The sequence below is a fragment of the Gossypium arboreum genome, chromosome 9 (genome assembly GCF_025698485.1).
Source record: "Gossypium arboreum isolate Shixiya-1 chromosome 9, ASM2569848v2, whole genome shotgun sequence".
In the NCBI taxonomy this organism is placed as follows: Eukaryota; Viridiplantae; Streptophyta; class Magnoliopsida; order Malvales; family Malvaceae; genus Gossypium; species Gossypium arboreum.
The window spans coordinates 66,979,239-66,996,933 of record NC_069078.1 but is presented as its reverse complement, the minus strand read 5'-3'; the positions used below and the strand labels follow the sequence as shown (position 1 = coordinate 66,996,933).

Here is a 17,695-nt window from a genome sequence, read left to right as displayed (position 1 = left end):
TATAGTATTTCCTTTATGAATTCTTACTTTTCGAGAGTTAGGCTAACTTAGGCGGTTTTGAAGTAAAAAAATCATTTAAGACCGCATAGTTCGCTAGACTAAAGTTCTAACTCGTGACATGAAATTAGAGATTCAATTATGTATCCAAAAAGAAATTAAAATAAAATTTAATCCATTTATAAACATGTCCATGGCGGGTTGGTTTCAATGACATTTTCATGCCTCTTCTTGAAAAAAAAAATTAATTTTTTTATATTACTAGTAATTATATATTGTATAAATATAAATTTATTAATAATATTTAATTTGAAAAATTCCGATCTAATTCAAAAGTTTTATGAGATATGGAATTCATATTTCAAGTTACATTGCATTGAACAAATACATGATGAAAATACCATATATAGTCCGATCCTAATCAATTCCATCCTTTTGAAGAACACCGCTAATTGCAATTTATTAAAAAGTTTAATGGGATCCAACTCTAAATTACATCTCATTCATGAATTTCGCTGGATTGGGATGAATTTGTCAATTTTATAAAGTATGGGAACCAAATTCTTATAAATTAAAATAAAGAAATTAATTTCTCAATTTTCATAAAGGAAAGAGATAAAATTTATCATTTAATCAATTACTATTTAAAAAAATTTATAATTAAAATCAAATAAAAACATTTTAGAATAATTAGAACTGGAACTGAATGGATCTAAATTTAATAATTTTGGTACTTGAACTTGCCTTCAATTTCAAATTGGTACTTAAGGGTTTTTTTTGGGTCCAATTAGGTACCTAAACTTGACTCTTTTGTTCAAATTGGTATAGTTCAAATAAGTTATTTAAAGTAAGAACTAATTTGGAAAAAAAAAAAGCCAAATTCAAACCGATATGAATAAAAAAGTTAAGTTTAGGTATCAAATTGGACTGTAAAGTCAAGTTCAAGTACCTTGAACAAAAGAAAACCCTTAGGTGCTAGTTTGAACCATGAAGCCAAATTCAGGACCAAAATGTCTATTTACCCATTTTTAATAATATCATATCCGAAACTTGACCCGAACTAAAAACTATAAAAATCAAAAACCAAATTAATGGGAGCGTGAACTGTCCTCCCACTATTTTTAGTCAAACGATCAGATAAACAAACCCTTAATCCACCAGTTATATTATTCTTTTATTTATTTAATTTCCCCCTTTTATTTATTTATTATTATTTTTTAAACCCACACTCTATCCCGCTCACTCCACTGACTCTCTCTTCCTTTTTCTCGAGAAAATCAGAAAAAAAAAAAACCATAGCAAAAAAGAAAGAATTTAAAGACCAAACATTTCCTTCATTTCTTCTTTCTAAGCTCTAAGGGATGTTTCTTCTTTGAGCTTAGAAAAAGAATCAGGTCAATGTTTCAATCTTTATTAATTAATTCTTCAAAATGCCCATTGGCTAAAGCTTCTTTTTCTTTCTTCTTTTTTGTTTTCTTCTTTTTATTGTTTGAATTTCAATGTATAATGCTTCATTAATCTCCAGATCGATTTGGGTTTACTTCAATTTTTTTGACTCTTTTAGGGAAATGGGTGTTTTAACAAAATGTGGGTTTTTGTTCTTTTTTTGTTTCTTGGTTTTGAGGATCCTGAACTTCATATTTGGAAACATTATTTAGAAATAAAATCTGTTTCCCTTTTTTATTTGTCAAGTTTTCTTGTACATTGTTGTTGATTATTATTTGTTTCAAATGGTTTTTGAATTTTTCACGTGTTACCCTTGATTTCTCTTTGTTTTAGAAACTAAAACCAAAAGAAATTTGGAAGCATTTCAGATCTATGTTTTGTTTTAGATTTCATATTGTTCTTAAAGATTTCATATTCAATGTTAGATTGGTTTCCTTTTAGCAAACTTCTTTTTTTTTTTTTGAAAAAAAAATTTGGCGTTTGATTTGTCTGTTCTGTTCTTTCTTTGAGAGGGAACAAGACATTTTTTTAAATGTGTTCATATTTCTAGTTTTTAAACTTATGTTCTATAAACGATAGGTGAAATGGGGATTTCTTTAGAGCAAAACATTGAAACATGACAAATTTATCTTAAAAAAAACTTGAATGGAGAACAAGTATGTGGTTTAGTAAAGTTATGGTAATTTCATATTCAAATCTGATAGAACAACCTAGAAGAGTCCAAGAAAACATGGTTTGAAAGACATTATTTTGAACAATGTACCAATGTATGTTCTTGTTTTGAATTTGAAGCATCAAATGTTCTTCTTTGTTGTCACAATGTTACCTTATCTACCTTATAGGTTTCGTTTAAGACATTACCATATGTTTAACCAAACCAATCTATGTTTTAATAAGACCTTGTTGTTTGATCTCCTTATTATGATATTCATTTGGTATGGTTTTCGCCATGGATGCAGGTTTCATTTTTGTAGATTCATTTTACTGCTCTGTGTTGTGAATTTTCCGGAAATTGTAAATATGAGGAAAGAAAACGGAGTTTCCGCTAATGTTGGTGCACTTAACGGTCGAATCACACGTGCTCGAGCAGCTACATTGCGTGCTTCCGGACAGTTGCAGTCTCTCAATGCACCTAAGCAACCAGATCAGAAACGGGTTTCACGAGCCAACACAAAAAGATCGGCCTTGGATGAAAACCACAATGCTGGTCTTCAGCATAAGAAGAGAGCTGTTCTTCAAGATGTCACAAATGTTTGCTGCAATAATTCATATAAGAGTTGCATTAGTGCAACCAAAATCCAGGTTGACATTCCATCCTTGATTATACTATCACTTTAGCTGTGGTCTTATATATGTATAGTTCTTTAGAAATGTTACGATATGCGTATTTGATCCGTATCTGCTTGGATACTGTTTATAGTTTCACCTATTACTTGAGATTTACAACTTCAATACTGCCAGGCTAAGAGCAACAAGCAGGCTAGGAAAGGGGCAGCTAATTCGTCTAAAGTGGCGCCGGATGTGGCAGCACAAGTCCAGCCAACTCGAGCCAACTTACAAAAAGAAGACAAGCAAGGGCTTGCAAAAATTGAACCTAAATTAGAAGTTACATGCTCGGTTAATTTGAAAGAGGATGCTACTCTTCCGTTAAATAGCACAAATGAAGGTGTGTTTTACCGTTGGCTTTCAAATCGAAGTTCAGCAATGCCTTCAAAATCCCAAAGTCGTCCTCGAAGAAATGGTTAGCTTTCTCCTTCACCCTTACATCCAAAGTTAATGGTAAAGGTCATATGCAAGGATGCATACACATTAAGTTCTGTTAGCATGGGAGTAAGGACATCTATAATGCCAATCAATACACAAAAGCTAGCCTTATAAATCAAGTGTTTTAGTTCATTGTATTATCTATAGCTCTAAAGATTAGGAAGGGCAGAGTTAGAAATGTAGATGTTCATCTCCTAGATAAGAGAACCATTTTCTGGAGGTTTGTCCACAATTAAGTAAATCGACATTGTATAGGGTAAAATGTTGAAGGAGATACCTGAAAAGCCATGGTTGAAGGAGGATTCGTTTACCTGATGTAAATGTATCTGCGGCTTTGTTCTGTTAGCCAACCCCGAATATCCATTTCTAGCAATATGTACATTGCATTTCTTGCTTTGTGGCTGCAAATACTGACATTTTTGAAATGGTTACTGCAGGGAAATTTAGCTTTTCTGGGACCTCGATAACACCTAGCTACCCGGATTTTGTCGACATTGATTCGGATAAGAAGGACCCTCAACTGTGCAGCCTCTATTCCCCTGAAATCTATAATAACTTGCGTGTTGCTGAGGTATGTGCTATGCATGTCATTCTTACCTTTGTTTCACTTTGATGTTCCCATTTCGAGTTAATGCCCCTCTCAGTTCTACTAAAGAACTAATGGATTTCATTCCCTTGATCATTAAAATTAGTAACATGATTACTGTCTCAATCTATGTCTAAATTGTGAGACCTGGGAGCTAAGTTACTATGACTATTATTCTTGAAGTACCAATGTCCAACACTTGCATCAAACTCATCTATGTGGGGATTTGACCTCCAAATACATGTATCCAACACTCATACCCGAACCTGTGTAACTTACTTGGGGTGCATACAGTGTATGCATCCATCTCATGGTGCGTATAGCAATTCTTGGTCCTATTGTGACTTCATTTGTACCCGAATCCTTAGGTTGAACTTTTGATCTTTGCATTTGGTTAAAGCACTTTTGTTCTTCAGCTTGTCCGCAGGCCATATCCTAATTTTATGGAGACGATACAGCAGGATATCACTCAAAGCATGCGGGGAATTTTGGTTGATTGGCTTGTGGAGGTCAGTTTAAAACTGTTAAATCATTTAAAAACAGATTATGTTGTTCCTACTCTTCATTTTTCTTAACATGCTCGTGTTTGACATTTATACGTGTACATACTTGTATATCATGCTCACATCGTGATCAATGGTTTCAGGTATCTGAAGAATATAAGTTGGTGCCTGACTCACTTTACCTCACAGTGCATCTCATTGATTGGTTTCTCTCTAAAAATTACATTGAAAGACAAAGACTTCAACTTCTTGGGATCACTTGCATGCTGATAGCCTCGTAAGCTTTTGCATCTACATTGTTTCGAATCTTCATTTTTTTATCGGACACATATTTGGATGTGGATTTTGGGATATATGACTCTCCATACACCCAAAAACCGAAACTTATACCCAAATCCGAGTACCATAGGTGCAGTCATCATAAAATAACATCTGCATTTGCTTTCCTATCGTGATTCTAACATCGATATTCTCTTTGAACTTGAAGCAAGTACGAAGAAATATGTGCACCTCGTGTCGAGGAGTTCTGCTTCATCACAGACAACACTTACACTAAAGAAGAGGTATTGTTTTGCATGTAGTTTTTTAAGTGCCTTGTTCTTCAAGTTTCCTTATCCGACATTTAAATCAACGTATATCCAAATACGGGTCACATGTAACTGTATACCCGATTCTCCGAATTCAAGTAACATAGAGAAAACACGAGCCTACTGAAGTTAAAGATATGGACTACTACATTATTCTTACTATTTCTGGTTATTGTTTGCAGGTGCTAAAAATGGAGACTAAAGTATTGAAGTATTTTGGTTTTCAAATATTTGCACCTACTGCAAAAACGTTTCTCAGGTAATTTATTTCAGTTCAATCCAGATATATCCCAATGTATTCTTGAAATATGACATATTTGGTTTCTCTCAATTTCAGTATTGAGCAATTAGTCCTTTCGAGAAAATCAGAACAATTTAATCCTTGTTAATTTCAAAAGTGAGTAACTAAAGTCAATTATTCATAATGCTAATGTTTTTGGCCAGTTATACATATTTTTATTACTATAACAAATTTAACCCGCTAAGTTTACACATTTATGGGATTAATTGTCCTTAGTGTTTACTTTTGAAATTAACGGGATTAAATTGCTTCAAAATTTTAAGAGGGATCACCTTGCTCAATACAAAATTAAGAGGGACCGAAAAGGTGTTTTTACCCTTAATTTTTCCTAAATCTTATTTTCTTGCATAAATTTCTGGGTTTTTTCAGGAGATTCTTAAGAGCAGCACAAGCCTCTTACAAGGTAATACCAACTAGGAAATAGAACAAGTCTCAATTCAGGGTAGAGCCAATTTCAAGCTTGAATTTGACTCGGTTGATAACTCGAGTTATATTATCAATTTTCTTTTTTTTAAACATATGACTTGAGTTTAATTTATCAAATGCAGAGCCCCAGCATAGAAATGGAGTACTTGGCAAATTATCTAGCGGAACTGACATTAATTGACTATGAATTCTTGAATTTTGTTCCTTCAATCGTGGCTGCCTCTGCTGTATTTCTTGCCAGATGGACTTTGGATCAGTCATCTCACCCATGGGTCAGCCATTCTTTTCCTCTTCATTTGCCGTGATTAAAAAACCGTATCAGATAAGTCGGTTCAATTCTTTTGAAGAAAACACTGAAAATTTTTAATTTTTTGTAATGTTTTGGGCATAATCTGTCCAACTCGGTTGGCTTGGGTCAACAATTTAATTTAAATGATTTAACATATATTTTTATTTAAATTTAAGGTTAAATTATTAAAATAGTTACTTTTGTTTTCCTTAGGTTACATTAACGTGTTGTAGCGTAAATTACTATTAACAATGTAATAGTAAGCTTTAAATCATTATTTCAAATAAAAATTTTAGGTTAAATTGTACAATTGGTCCCTATATTTTTTCGTTTTAAGCAATTTTTTTTTTCTTCTCCATCTCTTTTAACGTAAAAGAAAAAAAAAATTAAATTGCTTAAAATGAAAAAAATATAGTAACTGATTGTATAATTTAACCTAAATTTTTGTATGAAATGATGATTTAACGTGCCACTTCATTATACCGTTAATGGCAATTAACGCTTAGTGGTTAAAATGTTACAATACGATAATGTATGTGACTAAAATGTAATCTAAGGTAAACAAAAGTACTATTTTGATAGTTTACCCTTGAGTTTAATTATAAAAACGTATTAATACATTTTTAAATATTTTATTATGTTTAAGTAGTAAAGTGAGTTATTCATAAAAAGTTCTATTTTGGCCTTTTAACCGAATTTTAGAGTAACTTTATTCATATTAAGTTCTCATTTTTGTGCAGAATTCAACTCTTGAACACTATACGGCTTATAATCAATCTGATCTGAAAACCACAGTTATTGCATTGCAAGATTTACAGTTGAACACCAAAGGTTGTCCTCTAAGTGCTATTCGCATGAAATATAGGCAACAAAAGGTAATTCTTCCATTTTTCTATATAATCGTATCTCTCTCAAAATACCCATATTTGAATCCGAGTAGCATAGTTGATACGAGAGCTGTAAACAACATTTCATTCTCCTATATGTTAACTAATGAGGTTTGTTGTTGATACCAGTTTAAATCCGTGGCAGCCTTAAGATCTCCGAAACTGCTTGAAACACTGTTTTAAAGGGCGACTTACAAAGGGGGACTGCTAACAGATAAAAAGAAAACACAATTTTCAGGTGGTTTGAATTCTAACATAATTTTAGAGCTTCAAAATCTTTGTTTAGGGTTCTTCCAGTAACTGTACTTTTTTTTTTGTCTTATTAATCATCTGCCGTGACAGATAGATTAACTGTGTTTAATTGTAATGTTTGTAAGAGAATGAGAAATTTGTAAAACGGCTTAAACGTAAGGTCAACTTCTTGCTATAATGTTCTTTAGGTTGTAGGATATTGTCGTCATTTGGTTATTTTTTAAAATAAATTATATTTAAAAGTATAAAAGATTAAATATTTATTTATCCTTGAGTTTTGTACCTAAAGTTGTAAAATGTTACATAGCTGGGTTCAAAACTTTTGCAAAAAACTAATAAAAAATTTAAAAATAACTTATTAAAATCCTTAATTTATTAGATATTAGAAAATTTTTAATTAAATTATTTTCTAACAATGCATATGTTGAAGATAAGTTTAGTTTAAGCAAGGAATAAGTAAAATAATGAAAAATTAAAAAATCAAATATAAATATTTTATGTGAAAAATTCTTTCAAAAGAATAAAAATTAGGGGCAACATAGTTTTACTAAAACAACAAAAAGAAAGAATACTAGAGATGGTAATAAAACTAAATCTAAAATTTGTAAAAGTTAATATTTGAATGTGTTATGGGTTAATTTTTAGGGTGAAAAAATCTATTTATAAGCTTAAATTTGTAGAATAGGAGGCATATTAAAACAAATAAAAATTGCAAAAGCGTCAACAGTTACGTTTATATTATTTCAATCATTAATGTACCAAATCTGAAATTATTTTATAACAAAATAAAATTCAATGAAAATCAGTAGGTAAAACAATGTGCAAAAAAATTAAAAAAATTCAAGATCCAGAAAAGAAATTGAGAGTTGATATACACAACAAACAGATTGAAGCTATTAGTGTGGAGGAAGGAGAATTTATTTGAAGGATTGCCTCTCGAGAACAAATTGCGAGCTTCTTGGACTTGGATTGGATGATGTATAAAAATTCTAACCACAGCAACAACAGCAGTCGCATGTCTCGTAACAGCAGCAGCAACAAAAAAGTGCAAACAAACTGCACCAGATTCACCCATTTCAAACTCCATTATTTTATAAACATAAAAAAAAAAAAAAAAAAAAACCATCTCAAGCATACTCCTTGTAAGGTATCTGTCTCAAAAGATAAGTCTCGAGTGAGATTAACTCTTTTAGGAGAAAACTTTGAAGGATTATTCATCCGACTGATTCTCCTATAATTAAAGATATTATTTTTTTGTGGGAGGTTTTGTCTTTTCTGATTTACTGAGAGTTAATGTGCCGTGAATAGCTGCTCTGAAATTTTGATTCATAGAGTTGAGGAGCACCTTGGTTGGTGAACTTATAAATAATTATGGAACTCAATCGGACAAATGAGAATTCGATTATTTATAACCCTCGGTTTGGTGGTTGGAGTATTATAAGTTTATCAATCGCAGTGCACTTGGCTTTATGAACTAGACCTTTTGAATAACTTCTCATGGTACGCTAACTCTTAGCAAAGAACAGGAAACAAAATCACCCACTAAGATAAAACACCTTTGATTGTTGGGAAATTAATTCATTTCCTAACAAATTACACTTTAAAGATCTCTCTTGAAAGAATCAACCTCTTTCAAGAGATGATTTTTATTTTCAAAATGAATAATACGAGTACATACGATATTTTTAGTATAATTTAAAAAATAAAAATAAAAACAAACCAGGCATAGAGGAAGCCTTTGTCGTCGTGGCGTTTTTTAACCTCTTCATAATATGAAATCTGTTGTGGAGATGGTGCTTTCATTTTTTCCTTTTTCTCTGTATGATTTATTTCATACAAATATGGTGAAATATGGATGGAAAACAGTTGCCTGTAGAAATTTATAGGGGAAAATAGAGAGGGAGGGAACTTTAATGTTAGCTCTTAGTTAGAGACCTTTTTCCGACGTAAATTTTTCTACGACGGCTAAAATTGAATTATATATATATATATATATATATATATAAATAAATAATATGTAAATTTGTTATTATATTAACTTTTATAAATTAATTAAAAATATCTACTTATTAATATAAATGTATTTCTTTTGGGTTAACTACAATTGTTATGATTTGAGATTAATTTTAACGAGTAGAAAATAATATTCAGATAAAGCTATATATTCATCTGTTTAAGAAAAGGTATTAATTTACAATATATATATATATATATATTCACCCCAAAAAAAATGGTTTTAATTAAGGAGGTAGTTAGTACTTATGGTAGTTAGAAGCTCAACTACAAACCTCTTTCATTAAATCATTCATTTAATTTTTGGGTCTTACCTCGCTTTAAAGAAAATAAAATAATTCCAAGCCTAAGTTCTTAAAAAATAATAAAATATTTAAAATGTTATTTTTATGATTAAATTTAAATAATAAAATTAATTTAAATTTAAATTATACCATATCATGATAAAAAAAAGTCTTTATTCAAGTTTGACAGATTTAAATATTTATTAGCCGGATTTAATAAAATGTTGATTTTAAAAATATATTTAGGGTTTTGGGTCAATTTCTAAGATATTTAGGAAAATAAATTGATTTTGTAATAATTATTTAATTTTATAAATAAAATTAAAAATATGAGTTGAAAAAGAAAACTTAAATAGTATATTTATTAATTAAAATAAAAAGCTTGAAACATCATAAAATAAAAAGAATTCAAATTTACTTAAAATCACTCATCTAACCAAATGAGTATACTAAAATTAGTGATTAAAAATAAAAGTAAAGCTTGAACAATATGAAATAAAAATACAAATCTGAGTATGAATGGAACTAAATCCGAGATTAAAAGATAAAACTACTAATATTTAACTATCTAACCAAAGAGGTTGATGTGTTAAAAAATTAGAAAGTGCGTTGTGTAAAACATATTTTTAGCAGAAAATGCTTCTAGAGGAGCGCATTTTTTGTTTCTCTCTCCAAAATCAATCTATTGCGATAAATATTTCAGAAATCGATATTTTTTTTCAAATTTGACTACATTTATTGATTCCTTTAAAAATAGTTTATTTTGAAGAAAAATTAAATAAAAATTGAATTCAGTTATAAATTTTGTTTATCTTATTTTACTTTTTTTTATATGAAATATTTAAATAAAATATGTTTAAAGATTGAATGGGAGCCTAAGGAAGATTCATTTATAAATATTTTTACCATTCAATCTATGATATTCTTGTATAATTTTAATTTTGTTATGAAATAAATATTAAAGAAAGTAAAAGACTAAAAAATTGAGAGAACAAAAGAGAATGTATGAATTTTATTGGTGAATGAGATTTTACAATAATTTTCAAAGTGTATATTTATAGATATAAGTACATATTATATAAACTTTTACTTCTAATAAATATAAAAGGTTTAATGTATTATCAAACTTATTTTTATTTCGATGGATATAGATAAAATATTCATAATAAATTTTGATTTTAATTTTTCTTTTTTAGATATGTAATTGGCAGGGTGAATTAGGGACTGCCCTTTAATATTGTAAAATTTCATTTAAACATTTTGAGTTTTCAACAGTGTCCGAGTCAGGAATTTTTTGGGTGAAATTAAATTATATATTTTTACAGAGGTAAAGTACAATTTTATCATTACTAATTTAAAATTTTATAAATTATAAATAGTTTAAATGTAAATTTTTAATTTTAGGAGGGCGGGCCCTGCCAGCCCCTTTGCTCCGCATTCAAAATATTTTATTTTTATTTTATAATTAGTGTTTAAAAATATGATAAATTTGTGTTTGGCATCCCAAAACTTTCCAAAGTTTTTATTTTATTTTATAGAATTTAAAAATTTTATATAATAAATTTAGTAACATTTTAGTTCAATTTAGTAAACTAATACAAAATAGTATCTAAATATTAATTAACTAAAAATAAATTCAGATAATTATAATATCTAATACCAATTGAGCATTTAACTTATTTTACTTTTCTTGAATTTTTATAAATATCCTAACCTGCTCAACATTTTGGCTTCATCTGGTGGTGATGGGTACACTTAGAAATTTATGTTTAGATAATTGAAAATAAATTTTTAAAAAATGATTTCTGAAAATTTAAATTTTCTGAAAATAATAGATATTGTTTTTTGAGTATGGTGATATATTTTATTAAAAATGAAAAGAGACAGAAACAACAAGAAAAAATTAGAGAGTTAAAAGACTATTATCATAAACAATATTATTCCTAAAATCACCGCTATTAAAAATGTGGTAACTAGTAATAATGAAATCGTATTCTCAACTACTTCGTTTCTTTCATGCTCTCCCATATTGAGAAATAAATATTTGAAACTTGATTTTATAAAGAGCTGATCAATAGAGAGATTTACAATGCTTCTTCAAAATCTATATTTATAGACCTAAGAAATATAAACAAAATAAAATTCTACTTCGATGAATATTAAAATATTAAAGTAAATCAAACTTATCTTAATTTGAATAGATATCTACTTTATAACATAAATAAAATTATTAATATTTATTTATAGAATATTTTTATTATTTTGTTTCGAATTAAATCAATATTACATTTTACATTTTACTTGTTTAATCGTGCTGGCGTTGCATGCCATACACATAAAATTTACTTCTAAAACTTCCTAGAAGTTAAAATTTTAAGTTTCTTAAAAATTGGGTTAATTTTTACTTAAAAAATGTTTTTCTCTTAAAAAATAATTTATTTAAAAATATTTTTATCTCAAAAATACTAAGCCCAATAAATAAAACTTAAGGCTTTCTCAAGAAAACAAATAAAATGCAAGGAAGCTAATGATAATTAAAAGGTAGCATTGGCGAAAAATGAAGTGTTGACTGGAGTAGGTTTTAAGGCAGCAATAGTAGAGTACAACAAACAGAGACCATTAAGAGATGTAACATACACGAAGCAGTTTTAAAGCAAACCAGGCGGATTTAAGCATATTTTGTACACTATTAGATTATTAGTGGAGTTTTTAGAATTCATAAATAAAATTAAAAAATTGACAAATGTCCTATAAATATATAAAAAAATATTAAAAAAATATGTGTCAATTTTTAAAGATGTTTATGAAATAAAAAAGTTACACTGTCGATGCACTTGTTCATGTTAAATAATACTAAACATTATAATATTTTTAATAATTAAAATTAAAATTTATTATAATATAATAATATTAAGCTTGATTTAAATTAATTTTATAAAAATAAAATTATTCATAAATGTATATTTTCAAAATTTTGGCTTATGATTTTTAAAATAATATATTAATTTATAGGAAAAATAGCATATTTTTCGTTGATTAACTTGTTTCTCATAAAACAAAACATTTTCCATGAATCAATAAAACTAGAAGGAAAATAAAAAAGAACAAAGAAAAAAACAAGGACGAAGACGTAAATAAAATAAATAAATATAAATGAAACATCGAATCAAGGAAATTTGATATTTGAAGCGAATGTGAATGACAACTTTGAAGTCATTATGTCGGCAGTGACTTACAGTTAGTTATCCAGAAAAGGAGTGGATGCAATTAATATTTCAGTGGATAAGGCAGCCCGTGGTGTTTCAATCATCTCGCATAATAAAAATACCCTTTTTTTAGAAAAAAAACCCTTAATTTCGTATTTTCTATATTTATTTTACAATGTAAAATATAGGGCTCGTAATGTCATCTTTAAATTCAAATTTCGTTCTTTTCTTGGAAGTATAATGACATTTAAAAATAACATAAATAAATGATAAAATATATAATTCAAAACTAATAATTATAACAATATATAACAATATGTATAAAAAATTTAATTTAAATTAATCATATATATTTATAATTTTTATATCTCTCTATTAAAGTTTTTACTAAATTGGATACTACAAGTCAAATAGATATCAACTCAATCGAGTAATGATAAAAATATTTTTACTTTACAGAGTATGTTATATTATATCTACTAATATTGAACCCTTTATAAAATTTGCTGTCACGAGTCAATTGAACACCAACTCAGTTTGTAATAATAAAAATGCTCCTACTTTATAGTAAGCTATATTATTTTAAGGGTGTTTTTTGTCATTTCATATATTTTATGTGAACATGAACAACATCTACTAATCTGCTAACTTTTAAAATTTCAACAAACAACATCTAATAATCTATTAACTTTTAAAATTTCAATATAAATCAAGTAGTATTTATCTATAGGACTCCAAAAACTCAAAAATTATAAAAAAAGACTTAATTTAACTTACCAATCAAACTTCAAGCTTGAAATCTCTAATTTTCCCTTTATCCTTCTTTCCCTTTTCTTTCCTTCCTAATTTCGTTTGCTCTCTGTTTCTTTTTGTTTTGTTTCTTTTTTTTTCATTTCCTTTATCTTATTTACCTATTTATAATTATACATTATAATATATTTTTAACAAATATCTATTACTTAAATAAATATTTGTATTACAAATATATACATATTTATTATTACATTTGTATACTATCATCACCATACACTTGTCTTTCTTTAATAATAATAATAATAATAATAATAATAATAATAATAATACCAATGTCATAATATAAATAATATAATATATAAATATCTTTTACTTATTATTTAAGAAAATATATAAATAAATTACAAGTGTATTAATATAATTTTACACATATACATTATGATCACCATACATTTGCCATAAATTTATTTATTTCATAATATAATATCTTATTTATAATCAATATAAATTACAATATTATAATATAATAATATACATTATAATTAAATAATATAAGTGTTTGCCGCTTCATTTAATGAAATAGGCTTAATTCCTATTTAGTCCCTCTTATTTTCTTTTAATCTATAATTAGACTTTCACACCTTATTCAATTTAGTCTTTTTTTCTAATTTCTCTTAATTAAGCTAAATTCACTTAATCAAAACCTAATTAAACACACCCCTAGAATCATAATTACTTCTAATAAATATTTACTAATTCGGTTTATTAAGACGGAGGCCCGATAATCTACTTTTTCTGATGCCCGTGAATTTTGGGTCATTATATTGATATTTATAATTCATTAATGTTATATAGTTTGAATTATGGTAATACCACTGAGTATAGATATACTCAGCGTACGGTTGTTTCCGTGCGCAGGTTAGTAGAAGTCAAACATCCCGATTCAGCATCTAGATCAATCCCTACTTCAGCACAACATTGGTGATGCATTTTTTTCCTTTTGGTAAATGTTGCATGTACTTAGGTCTTATTTAAAGGTCTTGTGAGTTTTGGTTGTAAAGAATTGGTCTCTAATGTTTGAATGGGAAATGAAATATTAAGTTATAAAATGGAATGTTTGGTACTAAAGTTGAAATGAGATAAATGAAGTTTATTAGTTAACTTTTATATAGTATCATGAATGTTGTTGATCAATTTGATAAGTCAATGTTTTACACATGATTTAAGTATGTTTGAATGTTTGAATGTATTGGTTTCCATATTAACTGTAAATTGGTTGCAGTTTGAAATTACAGGGAATGTTAGATATTTATAAATAGGTTATATTGAGTTCAAAAAAAAAATATTTACGAAAAATTTCTGGAATACTCGAACAAGTCCTGTTCCACTTCTAATACATGTTTTGGGCTTCGAGGGTCCATTATAGGGATTTAATGATTAAATTATATTATATATGATAATTTATTTATGAATTATTCGTAAATTATCCGATATGTTGAGTAATACTCCGTAACCCTATTCCGACGACAGTTTAAGGTTAGGGGGTGTTACAGTTGTTGGTATTAGAGCTGTTCAAGTTTAGCCGATTCTTGGGCTAAATAGAGCTCGGAAGTGAGTCTAGAGGTACATGTCACTGTTGAGTCGAAACTAAGTCGGGATTTGGATGCTGACCTATTTATTTGTTTCTGTTTTATAGATTAAAGATGTCAGATGAACGAATAAATGATACTAACCAAGAAATGTACACCGGAGACGAAAAATCATATGGATTAGATGAAACTGAATCAATAACATCTAGTATAAACCTGATGAAAAATCAACCCCCTAGAGTAGATAGGGGAAATGTCAGAGATAGGGATGATTCTGATTTGTTAAGAGTAATTGCTGATGCCTTACAAAGGGTAGCGGGAATTGCTCCTGCTACGATATTCGCACTTACTCCTAGACGGGCCCCAATAAAAGAATTAAGAAAATATGGTGCAACTGAATTCTTGGGTCTGAAAAGAGTCGATCCATCCACAGCAGAGAATTGGATGGAATCAACAAAAAGATTTATGCAACAACTGGAATGTACTCTCTGAGAATATCTTATCTGTGTTGTTTCTCTACTGCAAGATGACGCTTATTTGTGGCAGGAATATATAATTCGACATGTACCAACAGAACAAGTAACATGGGATTTATTTCAGAAAGAATTTCAGAAGAAATATGTCAAGTAATTATATATTGAAGACAAAAAGCAAGAATTTCTGATGTTAAAACATTATGATCTATCAGTGGTAGACTATGAAAGGGAATTTTCTAGACTCAGCCGATATGCTTCAGATTTTATACTGACAGAGGCCGACAGTTGTAAGCAGTTCCTACAAGGTTTAAGAGATGAAATCAGAGTACAACTGGTATCACACCGAATCACAAAATTTGTAAAACGGGAAAAAATGGTAGAGCAAGTTCTGGGATTGGATTAAAAGTTGAAAATATTTAGATCGACCGGGAAACGAGCTGGAACTATTAGTTCTAATCCTCAGCCAAAAATATCCAGAGAAACCAGAAGTGGTTGAAGGCCGAGTTTTAGATTAGACCGAGGTGATAAAAGCAGGAGAAAACACACTATAATTTCTACTGGCAGTGTAAGAGGCTCTTCTCGAGATATTGACATGCTAGACTGCGAACATTGTGGGAAAAAGCATAGAGATGAATGTTGAAGAATAATCAGAGGATGCTTCCGATGTGGGTCTACAGATCATTTTATCAGAGATTACCCGAAAAGTGAGAGCATCGCACCTGCAGCATCACAGAGATCAGTGTCTACTACTCGAGGCAGAGGCTCAGGTAGAGGCGGTTCTATTCTAAAGGTGGTGGTGTAAAAAAAGACAGTGACATAGTTACTCAGCAGTCGGAGGCTAAAACGCCAGCCAGGGCATACGTAGTTCAGACTCGGGAAGAAGGCGATGCACATGATGTCGTGGCAGGTATATTTTTACTGTATTCTAAAATAGTTTATGTATTAATTGACTAGGGATCATCACATTCATATATTAATTCGAAATTGGTCGAGTCAGAAAAATTAAAATTTGAAATGTCTAGAGTTTTAATAGAGGTATCTAGCCCTATGGGACAAACTGTTTCTGTAGACCGAGTGTGCCGGAGATGCCCGTTGATAATACATGATAAAATGTTTTCTATTAATTTCTTGGTCATACCTTTCGGTGATTTTGATGTAATCTTGGGCATGGATTGGTTATCTGAACACGGAGTAGTATTAGATTGTTATAAAAAAAGGTTTAGTATTCAGATAGAAGACGGATACAAAATTGAAGTGAATGGCATCTGTACTAGTGGATCAACATGCATCATTTCGGCAAAAAAGGCCAATAAATTGTTTCAGCAGGGTTGTGCAGCATACTTAGCTTATGTTATTAATTCTGATTTAGTTTGAAGTTAATGTAGCAAAATCAAAACCATATGTGAGTTTTCGGATGTATTTCCTGAATAATTATAGGGTTTACCACCTAATAGAGAAGTCAAATTTGCTATTGAGGTGTACCTGGGTACAGTACCAATCTCTATACCTCTGTACTGAATGTCACCCACCGAATTGAAAGAATTGAAGATACAGTTACAGGATTTGTTAGATCGTGGATTTATTAGATTAAGCATTTCACCATGGGGTGTTTGTTAAAAAGAAAGATGGCTCAATGCGACTTTGTATCGATTACCGACAGTTGAACAAAGTAACGATTAAGAACCAGTATCCGTTGCCCTGTATAGATGATTTGTTTGACCAGTTAAAGGAAGCTTTGGTATTTTCGAAGATTGATTTGAGATTCGGGTATTATCAGTTGAAAGTAAAAATAAGTGATGTACCAAAGACTGCATTTCATACTTGGTATGGTTATTATGAGTTTTTGGTGATGCCGTTTGGGTTGACTAATGCTCCAATTGCATTAATAGATCTAACGAATCGCATTTTCTAGTCGTATTTAGATCAGTTTGTGATGGTCTTCATTGATGATATATTGGTTTATTCGAAGACAGAGTCAGAACATGATCAACATTTCAGAATAGTTCTATAGATTCTACGGGAAAAATAATTGTACAAGAAATTAAGTAAATGTAAATTCTAGTTATCGGAGGTGGTGTTTTTGGGACATGTGTCTGCTAATGGAATCAGATTTATCCGAAGAAGATTGATGCGATTGTTCAATAGAAAACACCAAAGAATGTATCTTAGGTACGTAGTGTTCTAGGACTAGTTGGATTCTACCGAAGATTCGTTAATGGATTCTCGAGAATAGCATTGTCGATGACTAAGCTTCTACAAAAGAATGTTACTTTTATCTGGGATGACCAGTGCCAGAAGAGTTTTGAGACATTGAAGCAAATGTTGACTGAGGTACT

At 29.3% G+C, this 17,695-nt stretch overlaps 1 protein-coding gene across 1 annotated transcript; it reads left to right on the top strand.

Annotated features, from left to right (window-relative positions):
- The first annotated feature begins 1,097 nt into the window (after positions 1-1,097).
- Positions 1,098-7,197, top strand: LOC108450781 (cyclin-A2-4-like). The gene is made up of 12 exons (XM_017748548.2): positions 1,098-1,391; positions 2,403-2,745; positions 2,905-3,184; positions 3,645-3,778; positions 4,210-4,302; positions 4,440-4,573; positions 4,784-4,859; positions 5,066-5,142; positions 5,554-5,587; positions 5,733-5,882; positions 6,640-6,774; positions 6,916-7,197. The coding sequence occupies exons 2-12, from the start codon at positions 2,464-2,466 to the stop codon at positions 6,967-6,969; spliced, it is 1,449 nt and encodes a 482-aa protein (XP_017604037.1). The 5' UTR covers positions 1,098-1,391; positions 2,403-2,463; the 3' UTR covers positions 6,970-7,197.
- The last annotated feature ends 10,498 nt before the right edge of the window (positions 7,198-17,695 follow it).

Bases quoted from the DNA above. Each gene is read 5' to 3' on its own strand.
- LOC108450781 (XM_017748548.2), top strand. From the start codon at position 2,464: ATGAGGAAAGAAAACGGAGTTTCCGCTAATGTTGGTGCACTTAACGGT. The intron at 2,746-2,904 runs GTTGACATTCCA...CAATACTGCCAG, and splicing joins TTAGTGCAACCAAAATCCAG to GCTAAGAGCAACAAGCAGGC. The intron at 6,775-6,915 runs GTAATTCTTCCA...TGTTGATACCAG, and splicing joins TGAAATATAGGCAACAAAAG to TTTAAATCCGTGGCAGCCTT.